Raw genomic sequence first — 15,467 nt, forward strand, 5'->3', positions numbered from 1 at the left:
CAGCATGCAGAAATTTTGACAGTCTGGACAGTGCTGAAGGAAATGCCAGCATGATTAATTGAATTATTTAGACCAGGCATGAAGGTCTTCAAAAAAATATTTAAATGCTGTGATGTGTTTATACTGTGCCAAAAAGATCAGAATTGGGAAAGCTATGATATTCTCTATGAGGCCCTATGACAGAGGTCTCAGATTTTGGCAACTTCCAAAATTCCCAGAATTCCTCTTCAACTCCCAGAAAGCTATTTGCTTCTGGGAGTCATAATTGCCAAGGTTGGAGACAAGTCATAAAATTGCCAAGGTTGGAGACTCCTGCCCTATGGAAGTGACATTTGGAATCTGGAATCTGGAAGCAGGATAGGAAGAGTATTAATAATCTTGAACTTTGTGTTGAGAAGATTCTTGAGAATTTCTGTGGACAGCCAAGATAATAAATAGATAGATAATCAAACAGATCAACCTTGAGTCCTTACTTAAGACATAAATGACCAAGCTTCAGTTTTCCTACTTTGGACACTATGGGATCATCCAGTTCTGTAGAGAATGCTTTAATGCTGTGAGGAATGAGAAGAAGTTGACCAGCAACGTGGATATGTTTAGTTACAGCAGCGAAGAGTGCACTATTGGAATAGCTGAAGGATCACATTAGGGACAAATCATCATGGAGAATAAATATCTATCTGTTTGTTAAGAGTCAATGAGCTGATGACACATCATCAATCAATCAAGTTTCTATTGCCATGCTAAGAGTACAAAACTGGTGGGTCCCAAGCTGGTCTGGAACTACATTTGTCAGCATCCTTCAGACTTGGTGATGGAGGCTGGCATTACTAGAAGTTTGGTTTCAATTATTTTGGAGATATATAAAATGTCCCACCCTTGTGCTCAATGTAAGAATGGTGCTTTTTTTCTTTTCCACAGACTCCTTTGAGTTGAGTTTGACTTGTTGACCTAATCCTTGGAGGGAGGGAGGGGGAGAGAGAGAGAGAGAGAGAAAGATGATATTATGGAAGTGGTAAGCCAGTCCCCTTCATCCAATAGGGATCCCAATGTCAATGTCATTGGCTTTTACCACTTTGTTAATTAAGGACCATCTTGTTAAGCAAAATACATAGATAGACTGCACCTACCCTGATGCCTAAGCAGGTCAGTGAAAGTCTTTATAGCAGGCCCTGCATAGTTTGGTTGCAAAAATGAAGTTACCACTGAATACCAAGAAGGTAGCAAAAATAACTCTCTATTTCCATCTAAGAGTTGTCCAGTTGGACAACTGGATCATAAGAGAACCCAAAAGACATTCAAAAATATATAAGAATTACATATTAGACCAATAGAAAATTTACATATTAGACAAAAGTTTGTGCATGTGCAAGAAAATGAAAACATTGTGTTAACATTGCCACCTAGTGGTGACTACACTCCTTTTTATAATTTTTCCTATGGGTTGTACTCCCCCCCCCCTCCCTATCTTTATGTGTGTTTTTTAATTTTATTTTTTGGGGTATTCAGGAATTGCAAAACATTTAATTCTTAATGTATTTTTTTGCTTGTTTTAAGATGGAGAGGGGAGGGAGGGAGGAAATGCTTTAATGAAAAAAATGCATAGGATGTATTTTAGAATAGAATATTCATACCTGGCCAATTTTATTTTGTTTGTCTCTGGTGCATAATATATATATACATACACACACACACACACACACACACACACACACACACACACATACATACATATACTTACATGTATGTATGTATGTATGCATGCATGTATGTATGGTATTCAGTTTTGTTCGGGTATTTTCCCACGTCTAGCCGAATACCATACATATGTGTGTGTGTGTGTGTGTGTGTGTGTGTGTGTGTGTGTGTGTGTGTGTGTTATTCAGCTTTGTTCAGGTATTTTCCCACATCATTATAGTTGTGCTTTTAAAGTTGTAGTAACGTTTTGGCAGAATCTCATCTGCCATCATCAGGCTTCTGTATAGTGTTCGTCTGTGAGTCAGACTTTCACAGCTGTTTCTGTTTTAAATTTGGTGCTAGCCTACTGCTGTGCCAGAATGTTTTTTTCTTCATCCTGATTGGTTGGGAGTCTTGGTCTGTGTTTATTGGTCTTGGAGTTTGCTGTGTTCTTCTTGATTGGTGTTTCTAATATCTTCTGTCTGTTTTGTAGCTTTTTTTGTCTTGATTGGCTGGCAACATTGTGTTTCCTGTATTGGAGGCTTTTAGTGTGGCTTGGCTCCGAGTAAACGGACGGCTATCATTTATTAGGAAGCTAGGTTTCATCTGGGTGCCTGGTTGGGGTGTGTGTTGTGCCTGATGAAGCTGATAGAATAAGACACCAAGTCACTAACATCCTATGCACAAGCAAACCACCCAAAAGCAACTTGCACAAAGAGGAACTAAAAGCCCTGCAAGCCCTAAGGAATGACAGCAGCATAATCATACTTCCAGCAGATAAAGGTAATGCCACAGTAGGAATGGATAGACTACAAAACAAAATTGACAGACCTACTCCAAGACTCCACATACAAACTCATAAACATGGACCCAACCACATATCTGGAAAAAATAACCAAGAAGAAAATTATAACCAGCCACATGAGCAAAGAGATCCAACAGACGATCATCCCAAGAGAAAAATCTTCCAGATGCCCCAAACTATACGGTCTCCCAAAAATACATAAAGAAGGCATACCTCTCAGACCCATAGTCAGCTCCAGAGGAGCACCACTACAAAACCTAGCCAAATACATAGCAAAGCAGCTACAGCCCTAGGAAGTCTCTCTCAGCCCTAGGAAGAAGGCAAAGACATTATGTTTCCAAAATCTTGCCAAGAAATCTTCAGGGACTAGTTCAGGCAACTCCAGGAGTCAACATTGATTCAAAGGCACACCTTTCTCCAATCCCCCAAAAGCCAATCTACCTTTATAGTGATTATATAAATTAGATAAACAAACAAACATTATTTCCCATCATCTGGAAGAAAGTTATACTACAAACCCAATACAAATGTAAGCAAATTTAGAGAAAATAAAGAAAGCTCTTTAAATATATATTGAATATATTTATTGCCTTTGTGTACTCCTTTTAAGCTCTTTGTAAATGCCTGATTGGTCTTTGACCTATCTGGGTTCTTACATCCTACCCCTTTCTTTGAATTAAATTAAAAAGTCTCCACCCTACCCTGGAAAAGAGTAAATTGGTAACTCTAAGTCCCCTTGGAGAAGTGGATCTCAAATACATTATTTAACCAAAATAAACAAACTGTTTCCTTTAAGATGCTAGGAGGAGTTACATAGGGAGTATAAAGTTTATAAAAGGAGGTCAGAGTACAGTTGACAGTTATTTATATGATTTTATGCTTCATCTACCTGTTCACTTTTTTCTTCTTTTAGTACTTGACTTAAACCAAGACAGATTCATAAATAAAGATGGTGAGATTTCTTGGGATTGATAGTCTGGCCCTCCTCTCTCTTCTGATGGGTAAGAGAATATTTTTTCTTTAAAGCATTTGTGGTTTTTTTTAAAAGGTGGGTGTATAAAATACAAAGAGCTTCATTCCTCCTCTTTTTTTATAAGGCACCCATTTTTTACTATTTTGAAAAATTAAACACAACATCACAGATGATGAGAGAAATTCCCTCCCCTTTTAACAAAAGGCAAAGTTTAGACTATTTAATCCAGGGCAGATTATTAATTTTATTTTACTAGTTTTGATTTTAAAAATGATCTCTACTTTAAATTAATGCAATTGGCTAAGACCCTAGATCTGTTAGTAGAATGGTATGAAAAATATTATGTATTTCTGTCCTATTTTAATTGAAACAATTTTTTAAATTTCTTTTATTTTAAAGGAAATTTCTGAACTCCACTGGGTGTTCCAATTATACATGTATTATAAATGTGGATAACAAGAGTATAATAGTTACTTTGACTCATAGATTCCAGGGCATTCTTCCAACTCTTGTATATCTACCTGAGACTGGACTGTTAAACAGCAGATTTTTAATTAATGTTCCTTTTGTTTACTAAAAATAATCTGAATTTGTTACTTGGATTCTGAGAAAAGGTTTGTTTTGTTTTGTTGGAAATTTTAGAAATATGTTTGGATTTAATATAGTTTTCCCAGCATTTGGATTGGTAGGATTTATTCAGCTGTGATTATTCTTGAGTCATATTGATGTAATATTTCCTGATGTTTACACTATATATACCTTCTTTCTCTCTTTTTAAAATGTATTTATTATTTATTTATTTGGAAAATTTATATTGCCAACTACTTTTACATGGCAGCTTAAGGTGGCTTACAGGACAAGTATTCAGATGTTCTTTACTTTTGTCAATTTTGTTATGCTGCAACCCAGTGGTGGGATTTTAATTTTTTTACTACTGGCTCTATGGGCGTGGCTTGGTGGGCATGACGTGGCTTGTTGGGGGCGGCTTGGTGGGTGTGGCAGGAGAAGGATACTGTAAAATCTCCATTTCCTCCCCACTCCTGGGGAAAGGTTACTGCAAAATCCAATTCCCTTCCCACCCAACTAACCTGCTTTCCAGCTCCATTCTCCTGTGCAGAACAACAAAAGAAGACCCAGCCAAACAGCTGGGACTTGGGAGGCAGAGAATAGATGGGGGTGGGCCAGTCAGAGGTGGTATTTGCTGGTTCTCTGAACTACTCAAAATTTCCGCTACCGGTTCTCCAGAACTGGTCAGAACCTGTTGAATACCACCTCTGCTGCAGTCTGATTCTATATTTGTTAAAATTCATTTTTTCCTCATTAATCTACACTCAGTATCCCATAATGACAAAGTGAAAACAGAATTTTACAAATAACCTTTCAATTTGATTTTAGAAAGGGAGAGGACAGTAAGTTATAGAGGCAATGTTAAGAAAAATGCTGAACATGTCTCACAAATCCTCCCAAGCTCTGAAACTCTTTGGATGGTGTTGGGCCAAAAGTTCCTTCAGATCTGTATCTTTACCAGAGATAAGTGAAGTAGTGATATGTGCTGTACTGAGAATGGTCATTTTTGAATGACACAGCACATTTTTAAAATTCCAAGTCTCATATGTTAATTAATTAATGAATAATTGATTCAAAAATGTATCTTTGATGTCATGATAGACATTGTTGATGTAAAAAGTGATCTTAATGTTGTATATAATTTCTGACTTCTGGTTGTTCTTCTGTCATGTTGGAGTGGAATCCGCAATCATGCATGGTTTAGCTCTGTGCTCGCTTGTTGGAGGGTCCCAACTGTGACTGGAACCACCAAGGAGGGGTGGTGAAGAAAGGGAGACTGCTTGGAGGGTTGAGGGGAGCTGCATCTCCCCTCCCTGACAAGATAAATTCCCCCAAAGACAAGTTGCAGCGGTGGTGTAAAATGGCCACCATGAAAATGGGAAGCAATCTGCGAAACTAAGACTGTGCTAGAGCAGTGAAGTTGTGAGCGGTGTGTGAACCAGGCAATATACATGGACATTAAGGTACCCCCGGAATGAAGAAATACAGAACTATTTTTGATGAAAGTGTGTAAAAGCGGCAACCAGAGAGAGTGAGAAGAAAATTTGAACTTATGAAATTAGCTTTGAACATTGAAATGAATTAATTTGAGGTGGAAAAGTTACAGGAAAATATCTGATTACAAAAGGCTTGGAAATTAAACTGGATAATTATTGGACTTTTGGCACTAAGTAAATGCTGGAATTGAACATGTTAAAAAGAAATAGTAGCTAATAACGGGAAAGTAATAAAGAATGTAATAGAAAAGAAAGGAAAGAAAGTAATAAAAAATAAATAAATTATGAGAAACAACAAGAAATGCCTGCAGAACAAGAAGATTGCAACAAAGAAGAAGCCATCTTTAATGAACAAGTAATCTTAGATGGGGGAAAAAAGGAAAGGGGGGAAAGAGAATGGAAAGTTTAAGATTGGGAAAAACAACTCCCCCCCCCAAAAAAAAATAGAGTGAAAAATAAGTATAAAATCAGAAAGCAACAGAAGAGGGAAATGCAGAAGAGAGAATTAGAAGTAGAGAGACAAGGGGGTAAAAAGGGGAGGGAGAAGATGAGAGGGAAGAAAGAAAGGAAAAGAAATCATAAAGGACAGAAACAAAATATAGAGAAACAGGGCCTATTTAGAGATAATGGGTGAAAATTTAATGGAAAAAGGGATTCTGCAAAGGTACATAAGATAGTATGGTTATATTAGAAACAGAAATAATTTTAGAAAATATGAAACAATGTATGATTAAAATGTCTGATAAAATAGCTATCGTACTTCAGTGGAATGCTTGTCAATAAATAAATGTAATAAAAGGTATATTTAATGATTTATAAAACATATGTGAAGAGAAATAAGGAAAAATTAATTATGGAGATTATATGTGTTTTTAAGGAAGTATGATATTTAATTGAAAAGGAGTGTTAAAGATGTTAAGATTTTAATGATTATTAATGATAGAACTGAACTGGGATGGAATGAGGGTTTATAATTACATATATTTACAATCTTTTTTTTTTTTTAAGAATATAGTGTGTATTATAAGAATGTACCAAGCAGAATTCGATTGGAAGTTATGTATTATGTGTTATATTGAAGGTCATAACCTTAAGGTATATATTGAAGTTTAAATAAGAGTTGAATGAATGTAATTAAAAGATATAAAGGTGTCATACTCCAATTAGTAACTACAGGAGAAACTTTGTTCAATGAGAAAAGATAATATGAAATTGAAACAGAAGAGACAAAAGTCTAAATATAATGATTTGAATTGAGATGAGATAATCAAAATAAAATTGAGAAAATTAAAAGAGGGGAAAAACTATATAGAAAATGTAAAATAGTATAAGATATGGAATAGAATACAAAAAGGAGCATGAAATTGAGTCTTGTGTCTGTATAAAGAAGTTCAACCCGGGGCCATGCTATTTTCAAAAAAGATGTTTTACTTGTATTTTGTATGTGTGAAAACCCAAACAAAAATTTATTTTAAAAAAAGCAGTTTTCCACTCATCTCCCTCTTTGATGCAGACCCGGTAGTAAGCTTCCCTGAGATCTAGCTTGATGAATACTTTGCCCTTCGACAGGTGGTTCAATAACTCCTTCATAAGAGGGAGAGGGTACATGATTTTGATGCATACTAGGTTCATGCCTCTAAAGTCAACACACAATCTCAATCTGCCATCTTTCTTCTCCTTGAACAACATGGGGGCAGCTTATCTTGATTTGGCAGGCTCAATAAAACCTCGTTCCAAATTGCTGTCGATGTATTTCCTTAATTCAGCCATTTCAGCAGGCATCATGGAATACATCTTTGGTTTTTGTAATTTCGCCCCGGGCTCTAATTCTATGGCACAATCAGTGGTTTGATGGGGAGGTAAAACATTACACTCTTCTTCACTGAATACTTTAGCCAAATCATTGTATTTTTATCTGGGAGAAGGTGGGATGCCATGGATGCTAGCTCAGGCTCCAGGTTCAAGCTGACTGGTGGCTTTGTAGTGGGTGGAAGAGGGGACAATGTGCCCAGTCCAATAAGGATTTTTCTGAATCCATCCTCCCATTTGATCGTTGGGGCCCATTTGTCTAACCAAGCAAGTCCCAGTATTATTGATTCTGACATCTTGGGGGCCACTATGAAGTGTATGAGTTTGCAATGGGGCCCTAATTCCATCTTGATTAATTCAATTGAGTGGCTGGGTCCCCCCCAATTAAGGTTCCATCCACTTGCTCAAATCTGATTGAGCATTTTAGCGGGTTAGTCTTTATGCACAATTGTTCAATGATGGGGAGTCTGATAAGATATCTGGAACACCCAGTATCAATGACAGCTTCTAACTCCCCAGCCTCCCCGTGTTTGGTACCACTAACTTGACCTTGACTGTAAAAGGTATGATGGGATCACTCATCATTGGATTGTCTTCACAAGTCGGTTTTTGGGAGATGTGGTGTTGGTCTGGTGTTCCGTTGCTCCCATCTGCGCAGAGGGGGCTTTCCCAGCTGTGTTTGGCGAACCCGTCCCTGCCCGGAGGTCTTCCTTGATTCTTCTGACCTCTAACAGCTGTATTAAGCTTTGACTGCGGAGCTTGTGGCACAGGAGCAGGGGCTAGACAGTCTGCTGCCCTATGACCAGCTTGGCCACATTGGTAACATTTCAGCACCCTGGTGGGTCGGGTATGAACAGGTTCGGCTGATCCGGTCGGCAGTCTCCTCACCACAATTCTTTTAGTTGGGGCTGCCGGAAGGGGTTTCCTGTGTGGATTGATGCTGCAATCTAAGCTGAGGGAGGCGCTATACCATGACGGTAAGGTCTCTGGGATTCCCCTAATTTCACAGGCCTTCTTTACTTCTGGATCAATGGCTTTTTTAAAATAGTGTAAAGTAATTATTTCAGGCCAATCCATGAGGTGGCTTGCGACCCTTCTAAAGTCCCAAATGAATTCTGACAAGGGTCGCTTGCCTTGCCTCATTTCCATTAACTTCTCTTCATTCTCTGCTACCCTGTCTGGATTTTCAAATCTGAGTCTTAATAATTAAATAAATCCATTTACATTGTGTAATCCGGGGGCTTGTTCGTTGAGTAGTTGGGCCACCCAGTCCGAAGCATCCCCTTCATTCATTCCATTTGTTATGGACGTAACCAAATCGTGCTCTGTGGCATATTGATCTCCAAATTGTTCTATATGGGATCAGATTCAAGTGAGGAAGTAATTGAAATGTTTGTGGTGGCCATTGAACACAGCCTCAAAAGGTATTCTGTCCGGCCTGGGTTGTGGTTGCGGAGGTGGCACATGCCAGGCTCCTGCAGGTTATACTGGAATGGAAGGAACAGGCGGGTGGCATACGTAGTCTGGGTAGGCCCCCTGAATCCTGGCTGGGTGGTGCCTCTCTGGAGTACGGGTCCCTGTGCCCTCGCTTCTGGTTGGGGCTGTAATTGTGGTTGCCAGGAGGAAGATGGGTGTGGCCTGGTTCCCTGGTTAGGTGGAGGGGCTGTTGCTGCTGTCTGGGCAACTCTCCTTCAGACCAGGGCTGTGTTGGTGCTGGCTTCCATTGGCATTGAATCCACCCCTGGCCTGGATAAAATCCCCACCCTGGAGGGATACTCTCTGCAGGGGGCAAAATTCCTTCTGGGAAATGAGGAGATTGCCTTTGAGGCTGCAACATACCTCTGTTAGTTGATGCTTCTTTCTGGCTTCCTCGTTCCTTATGATATTTGGGTAAGTGAATATGGGTGGTCTCAAGCTTCTACCCATCCAAACAGACTGTGAGACCAAATCTGTCATCTTTAAATTCTGGAACTGTTGATATAAATCTGCCCTTGATGGACGTCCAGGAATAATCTGGGGGTTGTCTTCTTGAGAGAAATCTGACCCCAATTGTCTCTCTTCCCTCCAATCTGACAGAATAGCCATATGCCTGGGGCTAGAGAAAGGGTTACCTCTGGGTTATATAACAACTTCTTGAGTTGAAACGCTTTGGTATAGCTCCCAAATCTCTTTCTCCTACTGCCATCCTGAAAGCATCCATCATCTCCTCCAAACAAGGGCTGGCAGGTTCAATTAATGCTCCAGAGGGAAGGCCCCCACACGCTCCCTCCTGCACATCTCCAATTTTGGCTGATTGCTGCTCTTTGTCCATTTCTGGGGAAAGAACTCAGGGGCATCAGCCAAGCTCATTCAAAAAATAAAAGTTAGACTTGGAAATTCTTAATACGACACACAGAATAACCTTGAACTTTTCAACTCCTCTAACTCTCTAAAAAAAATATGTGGCAGATGAATTTCAAAACTGACATATTAGAATAAGGATGAAATTTATTGAATAGTGGATGGAATAACAGTATGTGATAAAATTGCAAATGTGACAGATAAAAACAATATGTGTAATGAATATAGAAATGAAATAAGAATCTTAGATAATATTGTAAAATAAGATATGAGAATATTTTAAGAAAAATGAAATAAGATATGAACTGGAATTGGACAAAATAAGTGCAATGAATTTAATATTTGAGAATATTCAAAGGAAAATAGAATAAGTAATAATGTGATATGAAATTGAATAGGAAAGGTGAATATGTAACTATGGTCATGTTTGTATTGAAACGTAAAAACCTGGAACCACATTGTTCACCAAAAGAGATGGTTTTTTTTTAAATATAAAAATAAAAAAAAATATTTAAAAAAATGTAGTATATAATTTCTGGATTATTTATATGAGCTCTTTTGTTTTATCTTTGGCTATGCTGTTTGATCCATTCAATTTCTTTTGATGTTTCTCTTCTTGTCTTCACAGGCATTACAGAGGCCCAGCCACCTCCAGGTGAATACAATTTTCCATGGATTTCAGCTGGAGGGAATTCAGGACCCAGACACTAACCTGCCTATCTTGCTCTCCTCACAGCTTGTGGCCGATTTATCCCCCCTTCCCGAATAGTAGGAGGTACAGAAGCTGAGGTGGGTTCATGGCCATGGCAAGCCAGCATACAGATTTTAGAATCACATCACTGTGGGGGAACCCTCATTGCCTCACGCTGGGTTCTCACAGCAGCCCATTGCTTTGTCAGGTGAGATCAGTTTCCAAACTTCACTCCCTTCATACAAAACCTCACAATGTTGATTCTCAGATATCTGAAACTAATTTATAAAACTTCATTCCCTTTGTCAAGATATCTGGCATCCTGCTGATAAGTTTCTACCATTCTTTCATGGAGAAACCATACATTCAAGCTATTAGTTATTGTTGGCCACTCATGGCTCATGTTCTCCCATTTCTAAGGAAGTGAGTTTTCAGTCACACCTTGTCCAGTAGATTCTATCATGTTTTTTGAGTTTTTGGGGGGATAAAGCCCAATATCCTCACAAGATTTATTTTCCTGTTTCCCAACCACAGTTAAAATACCTCTTCAACTTTCTGTTAATTACCTAATTTCAACCACTTCCTAGCAGAATTTTAAACAATATATCTGTTTTCATTCCCATATTCTTGTTATGTTTTCTTAGCAAATTTCTCTGTCTACAGTCTCTCAGATCCCTCTCTATTTGCCATTCTTTTGGGATCCTACAATCTCTCCAATCCTGGACCAGAGTCGGTACTAGTAAATGTGAAGCAAATTATCATGCACTCCAACTACACTGTGCTCATAAACGGCAATGATATTGCGCTAATGGAACTTGAAAGCCCCGTGAATTTCACCCAGCATATCCAGCCTGCCTGTTTACCAGGATCTTCCATTGTCTTCCCTCCCAGACTGGGTTGTTGGGTTGCAGGCTGGGGGAACATTAAACCAAATGGTGAGACTATCAGACATATTTCTAAATTTTTGTGTGATATATATATATATATATATATATATATATATATATATATATATATATATATATATATATCTTCTATATATCTATATATTTTATCCCTCTCCTCTCTCCCTCTACCCCTCTTTCCCTCTATCTATCTATCTATCTATCTATCTATCTATCTATCTATCTATCTATCTATCTATCTATCTATCTATCTATCGCAATCTAATTTATCTATCTAGCTATCATATATATCTACATGAAGTTCCATCTCTTTTGGTTTGTAGCTACTCATAGGTAAGTATGTTCCAAATTATTAGTAAAAATACAGGTAGTCCTTGACTTACAATCAACCCTGGGATCAAAAGTTTGGTTGTAACTTGTTATGGTTGTAAGTCAAGGCACCACGTAACCAGCCTTGATTCTACAACCATTTTTATGATGGTTGTGAAGTGAGTCACTATAGACATTAAACAAATTATATTTCCGTTGGTGTGAACCTATTTTATTAAAAAAATTGTAGACCTTTAAAAAAACCCAATTACTTGTATCTTAAATACAAGCCAGAAACAAGGTACGCACAAAATCCTTAATGCACACACACACACACACACACACACGCACACACACACTCACACACACAATTAGAACCTTATCCTGTCCCTAATTTCTACTAATTAGTTCTGTTGGAATAGAGCAACACTTTGAAATGGATTTGTGAAGGCTAACATAAAAGAATACTTTTAGTATTCTTAAGTATACAATGAGTAAAAATAGAATTAAGTTATTAAAGATTTTAATAACTGCCTGGACAAATGCAAGAGAAAAGAGACTTATGTACCTTTTGTTTAAAGAAGAGCAGGTATAACATTTGATGAATAATTGTTTAAATTTGTTTAAATTTCAGCAGCAATAAATACATTGACAAGCTGTTTAGTTTGCTGAAATTCGTTCTTTTACATAGATGTTCTGCTTTCTCCTTTGATGGAATCTGAAGAAATAGATATCTTTTCTCTTTTTGTCAGTCCCACTTCCTGAACCTGAGCTTTTGCAGGAAGTGCTTCTTCCCCTTATTGACAGGGCTACCTGTGAGGCTCTTTACAGCGACTTTAAAGAGCCTGGGATGACGACCGTAATAAAAGATGATATGATATGTGCAGGCTACATGGAAGGAGAGAAGGATGCTTGCCAGGTAATTATCATTTGTGTGCATGTGCCTTTTAGTCATTGTTGACTTCTGTTGATTGCCTGGCAAAGTCCCTTTTCTTGGCAAGATTTTGTGGGAGTGGTTTGCCCTTGCCTTCTTCCTAGGGATGAGAGAGAATGACTTGACCAAGACTACCCAACTGGTTTTGTGCCTGGGGTTGGGCTAGAATTCACAGTCTCTCAGTTTGTAGCCTATTAACCTTATCATTATAGAATCTAACATTCTTTTTTATTCATTCTAAGCATATTGCAGTTTTTCTCCCAACTATACGTATAGGTAAAGGAAAAGATAAATGAGTCCCTGTGGATTTTACTCTGCTAGTCATTGCCAACTATTGAGGGGGCAGTGCTTATCTCTGTTTCAAGACCATTGAGCCAGCACTGTCCAAAGACATTTCCATGGTCATGTAGCCATCATGATGTTATAGAGCACTGTTATCTTCCCATCAAAGTGCTACCTGTTTTCCTACTTGCATTTGAATGCTAGGTTGACAGGAGCTAGAGTGAGGCCAGGAACTCATGCCACTACTTGAGCTGCAGGTCTTGAGCTGCTAGCTTTTCAGCCAACAAGCCCATCATCTTAACCTGAGCCAAACAGCTATATATATATATATATATATATATATATATATATATATATATATATATATATATGATTGGTCTGAAGATGGGGACAGAAAAATTGCTACCATAGGAATGGGGAATCTCTGCCCTTCTAGTACATATGGAGTCTCCTCAGTCAAGGAGCTTCATTAGATGTGTTTTTCCTTCCTGCCTAATTTATTGATAGGAATTTGGTCTAATCATGACTTCCAAAGTTAAGGAATGTTCATTACTAAATTACTAAATATAGGAGGAATTGCTACATTACTAAATTATTCATAAGTTCTAGATTTTTCCTGAATTTAGATATCGAATTTTCAAGGGGCTGGTTAAAGATATTAAATAAAATATTTGAACAGCATTAAACATTCTGCGATGTAGTAATAATATGTGTTGAACAACAAAATAAGCATTCTGTGTGCTCATGTAATTTGATATACCTTTTAATGTGAGCTATTTCCATTTATTGCAAAGACATCTGCTAATGAAGTTGTTATTAATTATTATTGTAAGAGGTATTTTGTTTATATACATCTATTTTCCTGAACAAGATTTACTCCCTTTTTGATATTTGTCTATAGAGATTCTCAGTCAATCAGGTCATGTTTGTCCCAAAGGTGCTTTTTCAAGAGGCAACTGAAATTTGGGTTTTTAATATTTGCTTTCATTACAAATATACTGATTGAACAAGGTCAGTTTACCATTGGGTGGAGAGAGGCAATTTCCCCATGCTGTGAGCCATGAGTGGAAATCAGTGAGATATTCCTTCTGAACCCTCTTATCATTTTCTTTTCTTGGAATACAGAGCATTTTGTCCCACCCAAACTGTCTTGCTCAAAGCCTTTGGGTACTATGATATTATCATGTACTTATGGTTGAAGTAAGATTCACCTATCAGTCATATGTAAGAGCCTTTTCTGACAGTAGAAGATTCATGTTATATTATTGGAAAATAATGTTTTATTCCTTTATTTTACAGGGAGACTCGGGTGGACCATTGCTTTGTCCATGGAATGGAGATTGGGTTTTGGCTGGGGTAGTGAGCTGGGGAGATGTCTGTGCTGCCCCCAAACGCCCCGGTGTTTACATTCAGGTTAGCGCCCACACCAGTTGGATCTTGAGACATGCTCCAGAAGTAAAATCTAGTTTGATTAATGCCCTAAACCTAACTACCCCTAGCAATAAATGTTCCTTAGTTGCTTTTGCTAACATAGCTATGCTTCTTTCATTAATTATCAGTATTATATCTATTATTATATAGTAACAAAACTTGGTACAGTATCTCTGAACTTGTCTAGATTGCTTGTTGTACTTTGTTGAAACTGATCTTTGTCAAATCTGTATGACTGCTTGAAGTGGAAAAGAATGAAACTTTGATTTTGGGTTTTACCAAGTAGATTGATAGATTCTTATAGAAATGGCTAGTTTATATTATTATGAAAAAACAAAAAGTTGTGGTTTGATGTTAATGTCTTATTTTACTGCAACAGAGAGAGTTGGAAGTCAACACTTCTTTTTCCTAACCCTTCTTCACTTTTATCCCCCCTTCTTCCTCACTGCTTTCCTATTTATTGTCATATTTTGCATCTTATTGTGATCACCTGGAGCAAAGCACAGAGGCAACACAATCAGCTGATTGTTCCCCTTTATTGCTCCAACTTTCCCCCAAATGCTCCCATATTTACAGCAAATCCTAGAGCAAAATGCTCTCACACACACTTCCAGCTGCCTCTGGCTACAGATAGTCCAGCAAAACGCTGTTAGCACAATGGCTTCAAGGAAAGAAGTTCAAGGAGGTAAGAGAACAAGGCAATAAGTTTACAAAGCAAAAGAGCAAAGCAATGAGTCCATGAAGCAAAGGAATAAAACAATGAGTCCATGAAGCAAAGGAATAAGGCAGCAAGAAGGCAAGAAATCCAATGAACTCCAGACATTGGCAACAGCACACAAAACTCCACGAATTCAGTGCTTGTTCCTGACAGGCACCCCTCCCCAGAGCATCTCCTTAAGTCTCAGTTTTCAAGTATGCCTTGTGAAGAGGGACAGGGCACTTTCCTCCTGAGTGATCAGGTTGGCCTGCATTATTCCCGCCTCCTCGCCACTCTCCATGCTCAAGGATCAGGAGGTGGCAGTCCTTGCTCATTGCCTGAGCTCTGTCACTCCTCATCTCTACTGCATGCCCTCTCTTCCTCCCTTTCTCGGTCATCCTGCCCCCATTCCTCTCTGCTGGCAAGCTGTCCAAAGCTCAAGGAACCTGGGACTGCCTGCTCGACCTCTGTCAGCCCAAGCTCCAGCTCATCCTCTTCCATGGACTTAGGGTCCCACGGGGCCATGACAACTATTTTATCTTATAACTCAA

The 15,467-nt window shown here is 38.3% G+C and overlaps 1 protein-coding gene across 1 annotated transcript; it reads left to right on the forward strand.

Annotated features, from left to right (window-relative positions):
• The first annotated feature begins 3,431 nt into the window (after positions 1-3,431).
• LOC148129341 (serine protease 27-like) lies at positions 3,432-14,369 on the forward strand. The gene is made up of 6 exons (XM_087948334.1): positions 3,432-3,483; positions 10,296-10,322; positions 10,404-10,566; positions 11,022-11,293; positions 12,325-12,491; positions 14,088-14,369. The coding sequence occupies exons 1-6, from the start codon at positions 3,432-3,434 to the stop codon at positions 14,367-14,369; spliced, it is 963 nt and encodes a 320-aa protein (XP_087804460.1).
• The last annotated feature ends 1,098 nt before the right edge of the window (positions 14,370-15,467 follow it).

Source organism: Notechis scutatus, chromosome Z, assembly GCF_049901735.1.
Source record: "Notechis scutatus isolate UNSWTSFEM ecotype Mainland chromosome Z, rNotScu1.2, whole genome shotgun sequence".
NCBI lineage: Eukaryota > Metazoa > Chordata > Lepidosauria > Squamata > Elapidae > Notechis > Notechis scutatus.